Source organism: Ovis aries, chromosome 2 (assembly GCF_016772045.2).
Source record: "Ovis aries strain OAR_USU_Benz2616 breed Rambouillet chromosome 2, ARS-UI_Ramb_v3.0, whole genome shotgun sequence".
Taxonomy (NCBI): Eukaryota; Metazoa; Chordata; class Mammalia; order Artiodactyla; family Bovidae; genus Ovis; species Ovis aries.
Window position 1 is genome coordinate 233,105,813 of NC_056055.1, and position 21,783 is coordinate 233,127,595.

Here is a 21,783-nt window from a genome sequence, read left to right on the forward strand (position 1 = left end):
GTGAGCAGTGGGTGCTCAAAGCTGAGATCTGAAAGGAGGAGCAGATGCAAAGATTGAGGCCAGTTCAGACTGAAGCCCCGTGACAGACAGCTGAGCACATGGGAGTGGAGGCTTTAAAAGGGACTCCTGAAATTCTGATGCTGGTGGTTGACTGGGTCAGTTACGTGGACCCTGAAGTCTCCTCAGATTGGGCAGGTCAGCATTGGAGCTGGGAGCCAGGCTCTCAACAGCTGAAGCAGAGACAGTGACTTGGGAAGGAAAAAGATGGTGGGTGCAGGTGCGTGCGCTTTCACAGGGGCAGGCGGAAGCAGAAAGCCTGTCCATTCCCCTTGCTGCCCCACCCAGGCCCTCATCACCTCGTCCGGAGTGCTGGTCTCCCTGGTCACCTCATTGTGGAATTTCCAGGGGCTCCCGGCTGGAGCCAGTGTATGCTAGCAGAACTTGAGTTTGGAGGACAGCCAAGGGCTGGGCATGAGGGCATTGTTGGTAAGGGTTTTGGAGTTTACCCTGCATCAGCTGGGAGGTTGTCAGAGGGCACGGAGCCGGGGAGTGACTCAGTTTGATTCATGTTTTACTACATTAACTTCTGTTTTCACTCGGGCTGCTTTGTGAAGCAGGACACAGAGGGGCAAGAGTGGATGAAAGAAGGGAGATGAGGTAGGAAGCTGGGTGACCACTGGCCCCCAGTCATGGACAAGCACCACTACCCCTCAGAACGACTCAGGGATCAAAGGACCCTAATTGACCGCAGATGGAGGTCAAGCGGGGAGGTGCTCGAGAAGGGCGGGGAGTGAGGCACCCGGGTTCCGAACTGATGATGGGAGTCGTTGAGCCTTGACGTCTGGGAGGACACTGGCTTTGTCAGGAAGGACGGAGCAGCACTGGAGAGGATGTGCATGTGGAAAAGCAAGATGGTGAGAAAAGCAGAAGGCACGCGAGGGGGGCTTCTCTGGAGGGCGGTGGTGGAGCTGTTGAGAACACAGCCCTCAGATGCTGGGTCTTCCCAGCACACAAGCAGGGATGTTCAGACGGAAACCCCACCACGGCCCCTTCCCTAATAGCTTTTAGCACCTCTGCACAATGAAATGCCGTGGCTGAGATGTTAACTTGTTAACTGAAGATTTTTAACAGCAACAACAAAAACAAGACCCTGAACATGCTGTGACTCCCAGCTGGATCATGCAGGTTGGCAAGACGCAGAAGGGACAGAGTTTTGAAATCAGCCAGTGGCCCGACTTAATGGCATCCGGAAATGGCGTCACTTTACCACAGTCTGTAGTTCTAAATCTCCTTAATGCATAGGTACTGTTCTTTTTACCAGAAGGAAATATTTAGAAAAGTTGCACACATGCTTGTGTATCTCATCGGTGTCAGTCTGTTTTCAGTGGCAATGTGAGTGGTAAGACTGAAGTACAGAAAGAACTCAGTACAGGAGCTTTACTCAGTGTAGCTGGGTTCAGGTGTTTTCGCTGAGCCCGCCGCCCCTTTGCACCGCTGCCGACCATGGGGCTTCTGGAACTGTGCGAAGAACTATTCGGCACCGCCGACCTTTACCAAGTATTGGGCGTGCGGCGCGAGGCCTCAGACAGCGAGGTCCAACGCGGCTATCACAAGGTGTCCCTGCAGGTGCACCCGGATCGGGTGGGCGAGGGCGACAAGGAAGACGCCACCTGCCGCTTCCAGATCCTTGGGAAGGTCTACTCCGTTCTGAGTGACAAAGAACAGAGAACATTATACGATGAACAGGGAACAGTGGACGAGGATTCTGATGTGCTCAGCCAAGACTGGGACTGGGAGGCCTATTGGAGATTACTCTTTAAAAAGATATCTCTGGAAGACATTCAGGCTTTTGAGAAGACATACAAAGGTTCTGAAGAAGAGCTGACTGATATTAAACAGGCCTATCTGGACTTCAAGGGTGACATGGATCAGATTATGGAGTCTGTGCTGTGTGTGCAGTACACAGAAGAACCCAGGATAAGGCACATTATTCAACAAGCCATTGATGCTGGAGAGGTCCCATCCTATAATGCCTTTGTCAAAGAATCGAAGCAGAAGATGAATGCAAGGAAAAGGAGGGCTCAGGAAGAGGCTAAAGAAGCAGAAATGAGCAGGAAGGAGTTGGGGCTTGATGAAGGAGTGGATAACTTGAAAGCAGCCATTCAGAGCAGACAAAAGGATCGGCAAAAGGAAATGGACAATTTTCTGGCTCAGATGGAAGCAAAGTACTGCAAACCTTCCAAACGAGGAGGGAAAAAAACGACACTCAAGAAAGAAAAGAAATAATGGAATATTCTCTTCAAAAGTCCATAGGTGTTAACTGATGCCTTTGTAGGGAAGGTACAGTCAAGATTTGAAGAAAAAAGTCAACTCAACTCTTGAGAAAAGTTGTCTTTCAAGCCTAAATTATTTGGATCAACTATCTAAACCAAGTAGACTTTCTCAGCCTGGTCTTAGTATATCCTAGAAATATGCTGACATTCTGTGAGGTCCTCCTATGAAGGAGTTTGTTGATGATCACTGAGGGAGCGGGAGGGTGAATGCTTCCTTGAGAGTATTCTTCTGAATAAGGAACTATCTAGAATGCAGATCTGTCCCTACCACTTTTAGCGATTGTTATTTTGCCACATAGGAGTGAGCTTCAGGGTATTCAGTGGTGTGTGTTTTTTAGGACATGTACTCCACCTAGCCTTCAACACTTGCTGGACATCTATTTTCCAAATACTTGCCTGTTTGCTTGCAGTCTTAATGTTCTTGCATACATCCTCTCTTTTTTCTTTCCCTCCTCAACCAAGTTTGGCACTCTTTGCTTGAGGTGTATAGGAGAAACAGGTGTTCAGATTACTTCAAGCTCTTTTGTAAGAATTGTATAAGATTAAATAATCAAGTGAAAGATGACTGTTAAGTTCCCAGGACTTTTTAAGTGATCTCAATATGATCATTTAAAAGATGATTTATTAAGTATATGAATGGTGCCTAGGATAAAGAAAAGAGAAGAAAAGTAGTTCTAGCCACCATTGTAGCAGATAGCCTAGTTTAAGTTGCAGGAGATGCTGTAATCCTCTCTAACTGCTGAATGTCCTTAGAGTCAGGTTACTGAGCTTGTCAGAACTTGTTTCGTCATCTATAAAAGGGTGAGGCTAAATGCCTTGTTAACTTTGGCCTTGAAAGGCAAGCTGTCTTGATCCAGTGGTTTGTTATGTTCTTATGGTATTGATTTGTGAGAACAGTACAGAGATTTTCATTTATATTTAGTAGAACTGGTATAAGTTCATTAGAATATATGAAAATTTCTTAGAGACTGTTCAACTTAAAATCTCTGATTTGTAAGCTAATATATTTAATACCATATGCATAAAACAAGCCTTCTGTTACTGAGATTCATGTACATAATTTATCTGAGGTAAGCATAAGACACGTTTTCAGTTTGTGATTACAAATAGGTTAAAAAATACTCTTTAATTGTATTAAAAATACACTTTAATGCAAAAAAAAAAAAAAAAAAAAAGAACTCAGTACAGAGACGGGAAGCCCCAGTGTATTTGTACTGGATGGCTTCAAATAACAGAAATGTGTTCTGTCCCGGTTCTGGAGGCCAGAAATCCAAAATCAAGTTGTCCCACAGCCCTTCTGGCTCTTGCAGCTTCTGGCAGCTGCAGGCCCTCTTTGACTTGTGTCTGTGGACCTCCACATTCTACCTCCAATAACCGTCTCCTTTTCTCTTTATGTTCTCTCTCTTAAAAAAAAAAAAAAAATTTATTTGCCTATGCTGGGTCTTAGTTGTGGCACTTGGAATCTATTTTTTTCAGTTGCGGCATGTGGGATCTAGTTCCCTAACCAGGGATCGAACCCAGGCTCCCTGCCTTGGGAGCACAAAGTCATAGCCACTGGACCACCAGGGAAGTCCCTGTGTTCTCTCTGTCTCTTACAATGACCATCACTGGATTGATATAATGACCATCACTCTTATAATGACACTGTCACTGGATTGAGGATAATCTAAGATACAGTCCATGGGGTTGCAGAGAGGCAGACATGACCTAGTAACTAAACAACAGCAACAACTTAACTACAATTTGCAAAGACTCTTTATCCAAACCAAGCCACATATGCCCAGGTTCCTGGGGTTAGTACCTGGACAGACCTGTGAGCGGCCACCATGCCACCCACCGGGCCCGGTCACCGGAGGATCCCCTGTGGAAGCACTGTAAAGTTTTTATTAGAAAACTTACTGTCGAGCAATAATTGCTGAGGTTATATGTACACCCTCTGTTTGTGTCTTAGTTTCTTAGATCTCCTTAGCTGCCCTTAGTCACCTGGTCTTTTTCTTTTTTTTATTTGGCTGTGCCGGGTTTTAGTTGCACCATGTGGGATCTGGGATCCTTACCTGTGACGTGGAAACTCTTAGTTGTGGCATGTGGGATCTAGTTCCATGACCAGGGATCGAACCCCAGGCCCCATGCATTGGGAGCACGGAATCTTAGCCACTGGACCACCAGAGAAGTCCCAGACACCCAGTCCTGATTTGAAATTGGCAGCTGGCCAGCACTGCAGCTCCCCTCACCTGTCCCCCTTGGTCTCCAGTGGTTCACACTAGGGAGGGTTGTTGGGGGAGCCCCTGTACGCTTGTTCACATGGGAGCTGCTAACTGCTTGTGCCGAAGGAGGGAACCTGCCAGAGATAGGAGTTGCATTTCCCTAGGGAATGTGCCCCCAAAGCACAACTTGTACCTCCCATTCTGATGTACCAGGGTGATCTATCAAGATCAGTAGAAAAATGTTGACTTTTTTGAAAACTGTATTCAAAAAAATTTTATTGAACCTGAGTCATTTGCTGAACATTCCGCAGAATCCTAGAGAAGTCTGACAAGCTGTTATCTTCCAGAAGTTTATAAAAGAGGACACGGAGCAGATAAACCTGTGCTATTGATGAGGGCTGGAGATAACAGGGAGGAATGATCAGGGGGTTGATGGTTCTCATCCTGTGTGGCTGGCCCAGGGCTTCTCATTGAATGTGGGTTCACATAGAATCTAGGCCCCATCCCAGATCCCCTTACCATAATCTCAGGAGTGGTTATTGTACACACCAGTGACTGAAAAACTGCTGTGTTGAGGGTGAGGATGGAGTACGAGGGTGGCTCCCCCCTCCCCCTCAGGGTGTTCTGAGAGTGAAAGGAAGCCCTTTCCTAGGATTCCTGAACGCATGGCTCCTCCCCTTCTGAGCACTGATGGGCACCCCTGAACCCTACAAGGCCGCACTCGCTGCCTGTCCGCACCCCCTCAAGGATAAGCAGACAGCACTGAGCACTGCAGAGCCTGGGGGCCATGAAAATACTGACGACCACAGGGAGCTCAGAGAGTCCCTGAGAATAGCAGTGGTCACATCAAATGTATCCTTTACTCATAATTCTGGTAAAGAACAGCACCCTTTTGTGTTTCTTCTTCAGTAGCAGGGCAAGATTGATGACTTGCCAACTTCTGCGTGCTTGGTTATGTCTAAATTTTTAAAAATCATCCATACTATGCCAAATAAGTCTTAATTAAATAAGTCTTAATTAATAATTCTTAATTCAGAATCATCCATACTATGCCACTTAATGCTCAATACCTTGGTTAAAGGGCTGTAGGTATTTTTCATAGAATCTCAGTTTTTTTGTTTTTATTTTGAAGTTTAAATTTATTGTTCAGTTACTTTTAACAACAGTCGTAGGTGTGTCTTAAATTAATTGGGCATGCGTCCTGGGCCAAGTCCTGTGCTGACTGCTTCACACTTCTGATTGCATTTATTTAATCTTCCCAACCAACAACGGGGTGAATTCTGCTCACATTGCATGTTATAGATGAGGAAGCTGAGGCTGAGAAAGGCTGAAGAACATGCTCAAGTGTTATTTGAGCCTGCTTGCTCTTCACCACTAAGCTGTGCTGTCTTCTGGGAGAGCTGTTGATTTTCCAGTGAACTGTGTTTGAAAGTTTAGAGTCTCTGACTGTATGAAATATTCACAGTTACTTTATGGTCTAACGCTGTTGTTATTCAGTTGCTAAGTCATGTCAGACTCTTTGAGACCTCGTGGACTACAGCACGCCAGGCTTCCCTGTCCTTCCTCATCTCCTGGAGCTTTCTCAAACTCATGTCCATTGAGTCGATGATGCCATCCAACCATCTCATCCTGTCATCCCATTCTCCTCCTGCCCTCAATCTTTGCCAGCATCAGGGGCTTTTCCAATGAGTTGGCTCTTCACATCAAGTAACCAAAGTACTGGAGCTTCAGCTTCAGCGTCAGTCCTTCCAATGAATATTCAGGATTGATTTCCTTTAGGATTGACTGGTTTGATTTCCTTGCTGTCTAAGGGACTCTCAAGAGTCTTCTGAGAGAAGCACCATAGTTTGAAATCATCAGTTCTTTGGCATTCAACCTTCTTTATGGTCCAGCTCTCACATCTGTATATAACTGCTGGGGAAACTGTAGCTTTGACTAGACGGACCTTTGCTGGCAAAGTGAAGTCTCTGGTTTTTAATATGCTGTCTAGGTTTGTCATAGCTTTTCTTGAAATTGAAGCAACAGCAGCGATTTTTAAGCATAGGCTTAGTTTTCGGGAGGGGATGCCTGTTGTCAATGCTAACTTATCCCTTTCCACACTTTCTTATTCCCCCAAGTTCGTTTAGTTTTTCAGAGTTCTCTTACAGAGCTGGCTAAAGCAGGAGTCCTGGCCCCACCCCCACAGAGACAGAGTGTGGCCCTGGCCCTGGGAATCTGCATCTTTACTACACCCTCAGTGCTTCTGCAGCCAGAGTCTGCGCCATGAAACACGCTGCCGCGTGTGCAGACCTCCAGGTGAATGGGTCTCCGCACGGGAAGTCGGTGCAGCTCACCGAGGGGCAGGGCCCAGCCTCCTGGAGGCAGGACAGAAGCTGGGGCACCTGCAGCTGACCCTGTCTTACTCAGTCAAAACCAAAACCAGGAAAGGAAGGGCTGTAGTTTCCAAGTTGTTTTTTTTCCTTTTTTTCAAATTTGTCTTCACGTTGGGTTTTTTGTTTTGTCTTGTTAGTATTTATTTATTTGGCTGTGCCAGCTGTTAGTTGCAGTATGCAGGATCTTTAGTTGCAGCACATGGGATCTAGTTCCCCGACCAGGGATCGAACCCAGGCCCCCTGCATTGGGAGTGCCGAGTCTTAGCCACTGAAGCACCAGGGAAGTCCCTGGGGAGCTTTCTACTCACGTTTCCACCCATTATTTGTGCTCTGCCTCACCCTATGGTTGAAAAGTCAGTTGGAACTAACTTAAAATCCATGTTCTGTGAAAACCCAACCAAATGAGCAGTGGGGAGAGCCCCAGCCCCCAAAGTTTCCAAGTCCTTTTTCTTTTTCAGTTTGTTTCTGGGATTCCTTTTTATGATTACAAATGAAGCACATGCTTATTACTGAAAAGCCAAAAGTAAACACGGCGTAAACAGCCACCGTAATAATTCTGTCCACCCAGCAACAACCACCGCTCCCTGTTCTCCTTCCGTTATCTCTGTGTCTTATCTTTCCTCTGTCGGTTGGAATTGAGCTCAACTGCAAACAGCCAGGAATCCAGCCTTACCAGACCCAGGGCTCATCTTTCACCTTCCTTCACCCAGACTATTAGGAAGAAGGGAGCATCCAGGTTTTGTGGGCCCTCCAGTCACAGGGTTGTGGAGGCCTTCTGTAAAACAACACACTATAAAGTTTAGGTATTAAAGCGAGTATCCAGAGTGAGAATTAGAGAAATAAATCACAAATTTAAATTTTAAGAATTGATGAGTCGATAACCAACAAAGATTTACCATATGGCACAGAGAACTTAGACCCAGTATCTTATAATGGCCTATAATAGAAAAGAATCTAAAAAGGAATATATATATATGTATAACTGAATCACTTTACTGTCTACCTGAAACTAACACAACATTGTAGATCAACTGTAGTTCCATTTTTTTAAGTAGTTAAAGGAAAAAAAAAAAAAAAGACAGATACCAACATCAGAAAAATAATGTTTTGTTAACTAGTGGCTTGCCACACGCTATTGAGATAATCTGCATGGGTTGGAAAAGAATTTCCAGATACAGAGCATTTCAGAAGGGAGTGATTTTATTAAGAACAAAGAGCAGAGATAATGTGGGCACTGCGAGCGCAGTGGACCAACCTCCTGACAGACCAGGGAGAGTTGACAATTTTCGTGGGTTAGTAGTCAACTTTTATAGCCTCAAAACAAAGAAAATTCCTGCTGGAAGGTTGGCATTAGGTGATTGGTTAGGGCACTGTAGGGTGACTACCGGGGTGGGCATCTTTGCCTAATTTGGGGTCAGGAAGCCTGCTGGTGATGATCACCGGGGCTTTTGGCAGTGGTTACAAAGGGGCTCCGTCCACTTCAGAGGGGACCTGGGTTCTGAGCTCCACTTCTGAGGCCTTGGTGCGAGGCCTTGCACCTGTGGCCTTGGGGTAGGACTCCACTCATGCTTCTTGTTTTCTTTCTGGATATTTTTTGTTTTATGCTCTTTGATTGCTTCTACGTATGTGAGGAGTTTGTAATATTTTCTACAGTGAAAGAAAAGAAGTTTTATTTCTTATTATTGAGAGATTAGACATTTTTCTCTCGACTTCACATTTAGTTCTTGGTAATGCTATATAAATTTTTAGGATTTCTATTAAATTTGAGAAAACCTTCCTCGAACTTCTGAAAATGGAAGACTAGGGACACTTCAAGTTTCCTTGTGCACCGACTCTTCATAAATACTCTGATGACCTGGGGAATTCCTTGTAGTAGCTTCTACACCAGGACAGCTCACCATTGTTTGGCTATGCACAGAAGCGACTGAGAATGATATTTCTCATTAAACCCAAATTGTATGTCACCTGGGTTCAACAACCCCTTAGCTAAGTTCCAAATTGTCTTTGGGCATTCTAATACCGTGTGGGGAGGTATAATAGCAGACGTTGGAGTAGAAAGGAACAGCGCTCTTCAGTTCAGTTCAGTTCAGTTCAGTCGCTCAGTCGTGTCCGACTCTGCAACCCCATAAATCGCAGCATGCCAGGCCTCTCTGTCCATCACCAACTCCAGGAGTTCACTCAAATTTCACGTCCATCGGTGATGCCATCCAGCCATCTCATCCTCTGTCGTCCCCTTTTCCTCCTGCCCCTAATCCCTCCCAGCATCAGAGTCTTTTCCAATGAGTCAACTCTCGGCATGAGGTGGCCAAAGTACTGGAGTTTCAGCTTTAGCATCAGTCCTTCCAATGAACACCCAGGACTGATCTCCTTCAGAATGGACTGGTTGGATCTCCTTGCAGTCCAAGGGATTCTCAAGAGTGTTCTCCAACACCACAGTTCAAAAGCATCAATTCTTCGGCGCTCACCTTTCTTCACAGTCCAACTCTCATATTCATACATCACCACAGGAAAAACCATAGCCTTGACTAGACGGACCTTTGTTGGCAAAGTAGTGTCTCTGCTTTTCAATATGCTATCTAGGTTAGTCATAAGTTTCCTTCCAAGGAGTAGGCGTCTTTTAATTTCATGGCTGCAATCACCATCTGCAGTGATTTTGGAGCCCAAAAAAATAAAGTCTGACACTGTTTCCACTGTTTCCCCATCTATTGGCCATGAAGTGATGGGACCGGATGCCATGATCTTCGTTTTCTGAATGTTGAGCTTTAAGCCAGCTTTTTCACTCTCCTCTTTCACTTTCATCAAGAGGGTTTTAGTTCCTCTTCACTTTCTGCCATAAGGGTGGTGTCATCTGCATATCTGAGGTTATTGATATTTCTCCCGGCAATCTTGATACCAGCTTGTACTTCTAGCCCAGCGTTTCTCATGATGTACTCTGCATATAAGTTAAATAAGCAGGATTGACATGACTGCAATTAAAACTTGCTACTTTTGCAAATTTTACAAAAACATGTGACTGTTTGAACACATTGCTAGGGTTCCAAAGCTCCATCTGGAGACCTCCATTTACTGCTTACTGGTCAGAGCTGGGTCCCATGGCCCTTAGCTGCAAGGGGGTCTGGAAAGGTGTTTTTAAGTAGGCACATTTCTGGGCCAGCAAACTCAGAGGGCTGTTGGTCAAGAGAGAGAGAATGAGTATTGAGTGGACAGCTAGCAGCGTCTCCTTCAGCTTCCAGGACTTTCTCTGTGCGTATAGATAGACAGATGTATTGTGTGCCTGTATTTTCTTACAAAAATGCATGCTGTTTAGAACATGCCATAATTGCTTTAAGTGATTTCACCAGTACTCAAAAACTAGTACTGGGAAATTTTTTTTTTACCTAAATTGATACATGTTGACCATCTTTTGCTACAGAACAAATTGTTATTGTTATTCAGTCACTCAGTCATGGACTGAGCATGGACTGCAGCAGGCCAGGCTTCCCTCTCCTTCGCTATCTCCTGGAGTTTGCTCAAACTCCTGTCCATTGAATCGGCAATACCATCCAACTATCTCATCCTCTGCTGCCCTTTTTTTGCCTTCAATCTTTCCCAGCATGAGGGTCTTTTCCAGTGAGTTGGCTCTTCTAATCAGGTGGCCAAAGTATTGAAGCTTCAGCATCAGCCCTTCCAATGAATATTCAGAGTTGATTTCCTTTAGGATTGACAGAGCAAATTACATTCAGCTAAATCACATGCTGCATTTTTTGGGTGTGTGTGTGTGTGTGTGTGTGTGTGTGGTTAAATATGCTCTCTCTCTCTCTCTTTTTTTTTTTTTTTTTGTAGCAGAATGTTTTTTCAGACAGCGTCTCCATGTATAACCCAGATGGGTGCTGAGTTCTGTGATGGGGAGGGTGGTTGTTGGGAACCCTTTCCCTTCTCTCCCAGCACCCCCTGAAGCATTTCTGTGGAACTCAGTATAGACAGATATGCTTTAAGACCTTTCCATCCCCAAAAGGCTCCTTTGCAGCCGAGGAACCCAGAGAGGGCCCTGGAGCTCCACACAAGCACAGGGGGTTGTGAGGTAAATAGGAAACAAGCCCTCTGGGCTCCTCTGAGATACCCAGCACCTAAGGCAGTCATTCTGGGCCCTCATACCAACGCTCTTCACCAGGGACCCTTCCTCAGGCCTTGTGATGGACACACCGGGCGATTCTGCCCACAGGCTGACCCAGTTTCCTCATCCAGTGCATGGGTGTGTGCATGCTAAGTCGCTTCAGTCGTGTCTGACTCTTTTCGATCCTACGGACTGTAGCCCACCAGGCTCTTCTGTCCATGGGATTCTCCAGGCAAGAATACTGGAGTGGGTTGCCATGCCCTCCTCCAGGGGATCTTCCCGACGCACGGCTGGAACTTGTATCTCTTATGTCTCCTGCGTTGGCAGGCGGGGCCTTTACCAGTAGTGCCACCTGGGAAGCCGTTCCCCATCCACTGGAGAGGACAGATGCCACCCACCTTAGGTGATTTCTTAGGCCTGTGAAGTTTTAGGGAAATGGTGTGATGGGGGAGGGCGGTTCCAAAGGCTGAAACACGAGTATGAGCTGTGTCCTCTCTCCTGAGAACGGAGTTGGAAGGGTGACCTGGGAAGGACAGTGGAGCAGGGAGGAGGCATGGGGCGAGCAACCCACACACTCGCCATCTCCCTTCTCCAGCGCTTAAGCCCTAGCCTTCCTCTCCTAGCCCCTGTGGAAGGACCCAGGTGTCCAACTGGCATAAGGGAGGGGGAAAGAGAAGGCCCAGGGGATCCTAAGGTACCACTGAATATCGGACTTAAGGAACCTGCTCTGACGACGGGGACAGCGGGTCAGAAGGGAAACGGGAGGAGCAGCAGACAGAGGAGGGCAGTGCTAGTGATGGCAGGTAGGATAGCCTTCTTTTGCGTATCTCACAGGACAAGGGGGATGAAGCTGCACTAGCTCTTACTTGGGAAGCTTGTGGCCCATAGTTTCCTACACAAGGGTGGAGGCCTCCCATCTCCTCTCCCCTGCCTTTCTCCCCTCCCCGCTCCGCCCCCCCCCCCCTCACCACCCTGCCCTGCCCGCCCCTCCAGCTGCTGGCTGTCCCCACAGCACAACTGAGACCTGGTTATTCCCTCCCACTGGAAACTGGCCCTTTTTTCTTCTTCCTGCCTCAAATATGAAAAAAATATATAAAGAAAGCTGAGCACTGAAGAATTGATGCTTTTGAACTGTGGTGTTGGAGAAGACTCTTGAGAGTCCCTTGGACTGCAAGGAGATCCAACCAGTCCATCCTAAAGGAAATCAGTCCTGAAAATTCATTGGAAGGACTGATGTTGAAGGTAAAACTCCAATACTTTGGCTACCTGATGCGAAGAGCTGACTCCTTGGAAAAGACCCTGACGCTGGGAAAGATTGAAGGCACGATGAGAAGGGGATGACAGAGGATGAGATGGTTGGATGGCATCTCCGACTCAATGGACATGAGTTTGAGTAAACTCTGGGAGTTGGTGATGGGCAGGGAGGCCTGACATCCTGTAGTCCATGCAGTCACAAAGAGTTGGACACCACTGAGCGACTGAACTGAGCCGAACCTCAAATACTAGATAAACCCAAATAACTTTCAACCAAAAATCAAGAAGTCGAAGATGTAACTCCCATTCATATATTTTCTGATTTTTTAAAATAATTATTTGTTTCTTTGCCCGTGCTGGGTCTTAAATTGCGGCATGTGAACTCCTAGTTGCATTATGTGGGATCTAGTTCCCTGACCGGGTATTGAACCCAGACCCCCTGCACTGGGAGCACAGAGTCTTAGCCACTGGACCACCAGGGAAATCCTTCTGATTTTTTTTTTTTTACATTTTATTTGTAAATAATTATAGACTCACAGGAAGTTGCAACAGTAGTGGAGAAGTGCCAGACACCCTGCACCCAGCATCCCCAGTGGCAACTGTAGTAAACTGTAGGTCGATGTTGGCACAATCCACAGACTTCATTCAGATTTCACCAAAAAAGTGATTTCTTTTTTAAACAAATTTTCTGAATTATTAACATAGCTATGTTACAGAAAATAGAAAAAAAGTCATTCTTGGTTCACTGTCCTATGTGGCCACTGTAAGCGTTAGTGTTCCTTTCCTTCCAGTCTTTTTGTGTACTTTTAGCATAATGGAAAGCGTCATTTATGTACCGTGTTATAACCTGACTTACAGTGTTTTAAATAAACATTTTTCTTCATAACCTAGTCGTTATCCTTGTAAATGGCCATATAATATTTCAGATGAATATGCCATATTTTTCTTCATTGCTACCCTGTTACTAGACAGATTGTTGCCGTTTTACTCTACAGTGATTTTGTAACAAACAGCTGTATTTAACAACTTCCATATTTTGGAGTCCTCCTCTAGGGACTTTCTTGGTGGCTCAGACGGTAAAGAATCTGCCTGCAATGCAGGAGACCCAGGTTCAATCCCTGGGTCTGGAAGCTCCCCTGGAGAAGGGAATGGCAACCCACTCCAGTATTCTTGCCTAGAGAATCCCATGGAGACAGAACCCTGGCAGGCTACAGTCGGTGAGATCACAAAGAGTCAGACACAACTGAGCAACTAACACTCTAGAGTTTAACACCCAAGGATATGAACATTTCAATGACTCTTGATATGCCAAATTACTTTCCAAAAGCACTGTCTCTAATTTCCATGCCACTGACATCTTAAACTGTTGCCAGAAGCAGATGGGGTAATTTCTTTAATTGTCACTCATTTAATAATTTAAGAATGATATGGTTTTTTGTGAAATTGTAGTTTTTACTTACTTGTAAAGTTGATGATTTTTTTCTTCTCTTGACTGGTGATACTTTTTATTTTGTGACTTGGCTATTCAAAATCTTTGCCCTATTATCTGTATGGTGTTTTACTTAACTGATTTATAAGAATTCTGTATCTAATGAAAATCTTAACCTTTAACCTGTTAACTGTGCTACAAGTATTTCTTCCCAGTTCATTGTTTTACCTGTTAATTTGGTTTATCATTCAAATACTTTATATATGAAAGTGTTAATTTTTTATGAAACCAAATCTGTCCATCTTTTTTTTCCCTTCTCACTTTCAAAAGTCAGTATACTCCAGAGATGTGATAAGTTACTATATTCAACTCTTTTCTTCCTCTTTTTACATGGTTTGATTTTTTTTTTAATTTATACTGCTAGATAGTATAATATGCAAGCTAAAGAGATTTTTCCTGACATTTTCTGTTTATCTGAATAATCTGTGTCGTGACCCTTCCTCACTTATTGCAAAGTCTCTTATTCCTATAGGTGAATGTATTAAATACAGTGAGTTAGAAGGTGTGGTCTGCTCTCAGCCAGATGACCTCTCCAGCCCTGTTTCCTCTTTGCTTCCACCAGATCATGACCAACACGGGGAAGGCGAGGCGGAAGGGGACGGCTGGCGTGCAGTGGGGCGGCCCGGAGCCCCTGCGCCGGCCTGTCACCCCCAGCGGCCACAGGACCGGGTACCCAGCGTAAGTCCGGGCTAAAGGAGGCAGGGATTTATTTTCCTAAGCTTTGTTTTGATGAACTGCAGTGAAAGATGTACGTATTTAAGAAGTCACAATAAAATGTTCACACTATAAAGTATTTCTCTCTTCATTATTCATCTTTGGGGGAATTCTTTGAAAGGACAGAGGTCAAGTCTCCCTCTTCCCCGCCATGATTCTCAGGGTCTCCAAGACACTTACAGCCTTTATCTAGGAGAAGCCTGGTGATGGCCAGTGTTTATTCTGAAGGAAAAGACCAGAAAGGGGCAGGATGTCTACCCAGAGAGGAGACTCAGTCTTTTCTGCAGCCCCTCACCGCAGCACCAGGCCCTTTGTTGGGAAGGAGTGTTACAGTTTAAGATGCCACCAGCCTCTTTTTCTAGAGGATTTTTTAAAAGAACTATATGCAGTTTTGGCTGCCAAGCCTTTATTCATTCTTCATAGCCTTGCTCCAACCCTATTTATATAAACAAATCTAGTCTGGTTACCCAGAGCCTCTGGTCTCCCTGGGAACCCAGGGACCAGACCCCTGTGGACTCTTGGGGAACCTAGACCAGGCAGTCCAGCTTGGGCCTCTTTGGAGGTCTGGGTGACCTCTTCACCTTTCTAGAGAGAACACTGGAGGGAAATAGGTGCACATAAAAGGGACTATGGAGAGCAGGCAAAAACCTACATTTGTTCACACAACAATTATTGGCCGTTCAGTTCAGTCGCTCAGTCGTGTCCGACTCTTTGTGACCCCGTGGACTGCACCACACCAGGCCTCCCTGTCCATCACCAACTCCCGAAGTTCACCCAAACCCATGTCCATTGAGTCAGTGACACCATCCAACCATCTCATCCTCTGTCATCCCCTTCTCCTCCTGCCCTCAATCTTTCCCAGCATCAGGGTCTTTTCAAATGAGTCAGCTCTTCACATCAGGTAGCCAAAGTATTGGAATTTCAGCTTCAGCATCAGTCCTTCCAATGAATATTCAGAACTGATTTCCTTTAGGATGGACTGGTTGGATCTCCTTGCAGTCCAAGGGGCTCTCAAGAGTCTTCTCCAACACCACAGTTCAAAAGCATCAATTCTTCGGCACTCAGCTTTCTTCACAGTCCAACTCTCACATCCATACATGACCACTGGAAAAAACCATAGCCTTGACTAGATGGACCTTTGTTGACAAAGTAATGTCTCTGCTTTTCAATATGCTGTCTAGGTTGGTCATAACTTTTCTTCCAAGGAGTAAGCGTCTTTTAATTTCATGGCTGCAATCACCATCTGCAGTGATTTTGGAGCCCCAAAAAATAAAGTCTGCCACTGTTTCCACTGTTTCCCCATCTATTGGCCATGAAGTGATGGGACTGGATGCCATGATCTTTGTTTCTGAATATTGAGCTTTAAGCCAACTTTTTCACTCTCCTCTTTCAATTATTGGCCCTAAAGTATTTCAAACGAATATAATAAATTCTGCTTCATTATCCCCTATAGCTGAGCAGTTTGCTTGTTTCCAGGTTTGCTTTATAGTCATTTGTAACAAACAACCAGGCACCGGGGCTACAGCAGCAGACAGAACGCAGAAGCACCTGCCCTGTTAGATCTGGGTGCATGAGTGCTAAGGAACGCCAGAGACCCTGCACCCAGACCTGGTGGAGTTTGACTGCCCGTCCAGGACCTGACCTGCGAATATTTCAGGGCCCATGCTGTGGACCAGTGCTGAGATCTGTTTGATTTGACTTCACAGCTAGTTACCATGTGTTTCATATTTCAGGGTTTTTATTTTTCATTATTAATGTCTAAACTAATATGCCTTTTTCTCTTTAACCTACAACCAATATGTTTTAACCTACAGCAAAGTTGAAAGAATTATTAACAATAAAGAGCTTCCAGCTGTTAGCATCCTGCAATAATTGTGCTCTCTTGCTTACTCACTCTCTTGCTCTCGTTCTGTGCATAAAATATAATTTACACACATACACATTTTTTGTTTGCTGAGTTGGAGTTGTTGAAAGCAGGTAGCACATTTTCAGCCCACATCTCCAAAGAATAAGAATATCCTTTTGTTTAACCACATGAAAGTGAAAGTCAATCAGTCGTGTCTGACTCTTGGCAACCCTATGGACTATACAGTCCATAGAATTCTCCAGGCTAGAATATTGGAATGAGTAGCCATTCCTTTCTCCAGGAGATCTTCCCAACTCACGAATCAAACCAGGGTCTCCTGCATTGCAGGTGGATTCTTTACCAGCTGACCTAGCAGGGAAGCCCATAATTTTTAACCATATAGTCACACCCTAAAAAGTTAACATTAATTTAAAAATATGAGCATATAAATATTCCCTAATTGTCCCCCAAATGTCATTTATATCTAAGAAGTTTTGTACTCGACCTTTTGATTCAGACCATAGCCAAGTATCGACTACGAGTAGACCCAGTTTATAAATATAATATCTTTTTGAATGGAAGAAGTAAGAGGAACTAATAAAATTCATCTTGTTTGAGATGGGAAAGAGGACACTGAATTATCATTAAAAAAATTTTTTTAAGTTACTAAAACCCTGGCTTTACAGAGAGGCAACAATAACTTATGCATGTTTAATCAGGAAGGAGGGCAAAGATAATCTAATAAATACAAGATCCAACCAATGGGCACAGTGAATTGGGTCAAATGTTCTACCTTATGGAGAGGAAAAAGAGGACATTCTTCCCTGCCTGGGGAGCACACATGGCATTCCCCTGACTTGTGGAAGTGTTCCCTGCAAGGAATGAGAGCCCTTCATTTTCCTGAAATTCCCCGACCAGGAGTCGAACCTGTACCCCCTGGGGTGGAGTCCTAACCACTGGACCGCCAGGGAAGTCCCTGAACCTTCTGATTCTAACGAAACCATTGCCCCATAACCAACTCCATCCGTTAGGCCAATTTAACGAACATTTATAACACTTCCGAGTGCCAATTGCCCAATTCAGTTCAGTCACTTAGTTGTGTCTGACTCTCTTCAACCCCATGGACTACAGTACACCGGCTTCCCTGTCCATCACCAACTCCCAGAGCTTACTTAAACTCATGTCCATTGAGTTGGTGATGCCATCCAACCATCTCATCCTCTGTTGTCCTCTTCTCTTCCCGCCTTCAATTTTTCCCAGCATCAGGGTCTTTTCAAATGAGTCAGTTCTTCACATCAAGTGGCCAAAATATTAAGAGTTTCAGCTTCAGCATCAGTCCTTCCAGTGAATATTCAGGACTGATTTCCTTTAGGAAAGTTGCTAGAGGTGCAAAAATAAACAATGTGGTCCCTGCCCTCAGGAGTACACAGAGCAAGCTACCTAGTAGGGAAGAGAGGCAATGCTCATAATTCAGTAAGTAGGTGATGGCAGAGCATAGGGGTTCCCCTCAGGCAGGCAGCACAAAGGTAAGATGCAGGATCTTCAGATCGCCTCTTTAAAAACATTACATGAGTCTCCGTTCCCAACCAGTGTCCTCTGATAACCTAGTGATGCCAGATGTGTAGATAAAGCAAGAATCTTAGTGACAATATGCATTACATGCATTCCAGATGCTAGTACTTTTGCAGTCAGTAATCCCATTCCTAGGGGTTTACACTGAGATAATCAGATATATACATGCACACAGCAGGAGTTACTGAAAAATCATCTAAATGCCCAAAGCAGGAGGCTGGTTAAATTATTATCCACACAAAATGTATTGAAAATAACATTTTAGAAGAATATTTAGTGCATGGGAAGAGCCTCACAAGATGCTACCAAGTGAAAAAGCAAATTATGAAATAGTGTGGATCTAACCTGCAGGCTGAGTGCCAAAGAATTGATGCTTTTGAACTGTGGTGTTGGAGAAGACTCTTGAGGGTCCCTTGGACTGCAAGGAGATCCAACCAGTCCATCCTAAAGGAGATGAGCCCTGGGATTTCTTTGGAAGGAAGGATGCTAAAGCTGAAACTCCAGTACTTTGGCCACCTCATGCGAAGAGTTGACTCACTGGAAAAGACTTTGATGCTGGGAGGGATTGGGGGCAGGAGGAGAAGGGGACGACAGAGGATGAGATGGCTGGATGGCATCACTGACTCAATGGACGTGAATCTGAGTGAACTCCGGGAGTTGGTGATGGACAGGGAGGCCTGGCGTGCTGCGATTCATGGCGTCGCAAAGAGTCGGACACGACTGAGCGACTGAACTGAACTGAACTGAACTGAACTGAACCTGCTGGCCAAATATAGCAATCCCAAGTTTTGAGTGTGGTTTTTTGTTTGTTTGTTTTTTAGGCGTATATTTGCTCTTTTAAAAGAAGATACCAAATAAAATAAGAGAAGATATCAAATGTTAATAGGAGTTGTGTCTAGGTATTGGGAGGACAGGGCAATCTGTTTTCCATGTTTTCTTGATTTCTCACGATAAATGCTGGTTTTAAAATCAAGAAAAGAAAGGTTGAAAATAACGACTACAGTCGCCCCTGTGCAATACGGGACTCTCCATCATCCTGCATATGACGGCACCTCCCGACCCCCTCCCCAAGGCCTGTCCCCAGGCTCCGTGTCTCCTGGGCTCCCTTACCTTCTGGCCCTCTGGCTACTTCCCTGGGCCATCCTCCTCTTTGAAGCCCACATGGTCTGGCGGTGACTTCCTCAAGTTAATGCTGCCACATCATGCCCATGACCTCCCAGACCCTGCTGACCACCCTCCTGGGAGCTCTGGAACTTCTGCCCCGTGGCCGCTATGTGCTGGTCCCCAGTTCTCCGCCCTCTTCCTCCTGAAACATGGTGGTGCAGGCCCCATCCTGTGTTGAGGTCCCCATCCGATCCTGCTGGTCCTCTGGTTGCCCTTACACGCTGCTGACGCCCAGATCCCACCCCAGCCCACTCTTGCCCCCAGTGTACGTGTGTCCCATCACCCCCAGATCAGTACCTCCCAGGTGAACACCCTTGTCTTCTGAGCCCCCTGCTTCAGGGAATGGAGTTAATACTCCCAGACACGGAGCCAGGATCCCACCCCAGGGTGCCCAGCCACCCCTTCCCCTGGCTCTGGCACCTCCTCTCTGCCCTCCTGAGCCAGCTCCTTCTCCCCAGCCTGGGCAGAGCCTGCAGACCATTCGGCCTGCCACAGTCCACCCTCCAGAACCATAGACACAGTGATCCTTCTAGCACATCATCATGGAATCTCATTTCTGCGTCTTCTATTTCCTTTAGTGTGTGCATGCTCAGTCGCTCCGTCATATGTGACTCTTTGTGACTCCATGGACTGTAGCCCACCAGGCTCCTGTGTCCATGGGATTTCCCAGGAAAGAATACTAGAGCAGGTAGCCATTTCCTCCTCCAGGGAATCTTCCTGACCCAGGGATTGAGTGAACCTATGGTTCCTGCATTGCCAGGCAGATTCTTTACCTCTGAACCACCTGGGAACCCCTATTTCAAGACCAAACTACTCAAACCCTGGCTGATCAGGTCCTTCTTAATTGACACTCTCCAATCTCCACCCTCAAAGTCACATGCTCCCCAGGACACTATGTTCCCTCTGGCCTGCATTTTTTGGGTGCCCTAAATCTCTCTGTAACAAAGCCGTATAAAGGTATGCTTTCTTTTTGCCTCCTCTTGCTTCATCTTACTTGTTCGTGGTGCTACCTCTGCTGGGAAATGTTCCCTCTTCAGCCCCCTGGCAAACCCCAGCCCAGAGATCAGAACCAACTGAGTCACACACACAAACACCGAAACACACATACACTGAAACACACACCAATACACACATACACTCATACATATACTACATATACGCATGTACACACACACACACATACATATACACAGGTACATACACACACATATATACTCACGCTTATACACATACACAGAAATACATACACATTCACACACACAAGCCTTTCTGCCCTGCAGGGCAGTTAGGTGTCTGCTTATCTTTGCTGCTGGAACTGACATTCAAGAACAGCTGTTTGATGGGACAGAGCAGGGACAGGCCTGCCATGGTATGTCCCCACCAAGTCCTTGCTGTGAGCAGTGGCTCGTGTCTCCTTGTAGATGGGAAGCGAGTATCGTGTTGCTGTGTGCACGCTGCAGAACCCTCCTGGGATCTGCTGTGAAGGTACCCTGCCTCTCTGATGTGCTTGCCCAGGCCACCATCTCTCACAGGCACCCAGTGCACATCTGCTGGGTGGACCAGTCTCCACCGACCCAGGTGGCAGCATTAGACACAACACACACCATTAGATAGTGTTCCAGAGAACAAGCTCTTTCCCACTCCTGTGCCTAGTAATTCTTGTTGTCAGGGCTATGACACACCCCATCTTTTCTGACTGATTTCATCCCTGCACTAATCTGCTTCATCCTTGGAGGAAAGCCTAGAAGATTGATACTTTAATTGTTTTGTTGAAATGTTATGTTCTCGTGTCACCCAAAGTCAAAAGATCCAACTCTGTGTTAGAAAAATAATAGCCATGTTTAAAATGTGTAAGCGCTCACATGAGTGAGGCAAGGGGCACTTCCTTTTTCTTAAAGACATCCAATATCTGCCAATACTAGCTTAACAAAAGGCATTCAGGTGCTTCCACTTCCTGTATTTGTTTGTGATGCTACACAGTAGTCAGCAGTCAGATATCTCCTGTCTGTATTGATTGCTACTTTTCATTTTTTCCTCCAGGCTGGACGATCATCCCAGTTCCCCTCAGATGGCCCAGCATGCCAGAAATGGCTGCCTCCCGTCCCTGCCAAACACCCACGCTCCAGTCTGCAGGGGGGGCAAACCTGCTGCTCCTGAGCCTTGCCCTTCCTTTTCATGTAAGAAAACTGGCAGCATATGGGGGGACAGCTCCAGAACTGGGGGCAGCTCTGGGACTGGGGGCAGCTCTGGGCCTGGTGATGCCTAGGATCTTGTGAAACTGCAGCAGTTCCAAACCCTGGAAGGCCTCAGCCTCACACCTGCTCTTGAAAAGCCCTCTGATCTCAACCATTGCCCCATGTCACAGAGGTTCTCAGGCATGGGACACCACAGCCAGACCTGACCATGGGCTTTTCCTCCAGACTCCCTTCTCTCAGAGCACTGTGTCCAGTACTCACCTCTGCAAGCTATTTGAGCAAGATTTCTGACTGGGAAAGCCACGTTTAAATGTGAGATTTTGAAGTAGAACTTTCGGAACAGTGTAGATCTTTGACCAAAACTCTGGTGCCCCAACTCTATTGCTGAGGTGGTCAGCTACACGGTAGAAGGCTGAACTGAGTTAGAAGTGTACGGTCAGGAGCAAAAGCTAGTGTGAGATCCCAACACATTTTAAAAAATTATTTTATTCATTTATTTTTGGCTGTGCTGGGTCTTTCTGCCCGAAAACCCTTCCACAGGTTTTTC

The 21,783-nt window shown here is 45.8% G+C and overlaps 2 protein-coding genes across 5 annotated transcripts in view; both read left to right on the plus strand.

Moving 5' to 3' along the window:
* Nucleotides 1-21,783, plus strand: part of ARMC9 (armadillo repeat containing 9) — a 184,634-nt gene that overhangs the window by 144,450 nt on the left and 18,401 nt on the right. For all 4 annotated transcript variants that reach the window (XR_006058866.2, XM_060410505.1, XM_015093598.4 and 1 more), the window contains exons 21-22: nucleotides 14,308-14,423; nucleotides 21,082-21,218. Coding sequence is in view for 3 of the 4 variants with exons in the window: in XM_060410505.1 (XP_060266488.1) it covers nucleotides 14,308-14,423; nucleotides 21,082-21,218 (253 nt within the window). In the remaining variant the exon portion in view is untranslated. The remainder of the gene's footprint in view (nucleotides 1-14,307; nucleotides 14,424-21,081; nucleotides 21,219-21,783) is intronic.
* Nucleotides 1,444-3,516, plus strand: LOC114113234 (dnaJ homolog subfamily C member 9-like). The gene has a single exon (XM_042244403.2). It carries the CDS (start codon nucleotides 1,504-1,506, stop codon nucleotides 2,284-2,286), a length of 783 nt encoding a protein of 260 aa, XP_042100337.1. The 5' UTR covers nucleotides 1,444-1,503; the 3' UTR covers nucleotides 2,287-3,516.

Excerpts from the sequence above, each read along its gene's own strand:
- LOC114113234 (XM_042244403.2), top strand. The coding sequence starts at position 1,504 with ATGGGGCTTCTGGAACTGTGCGAAGAACTATTCGGCACCGCCGACCTT.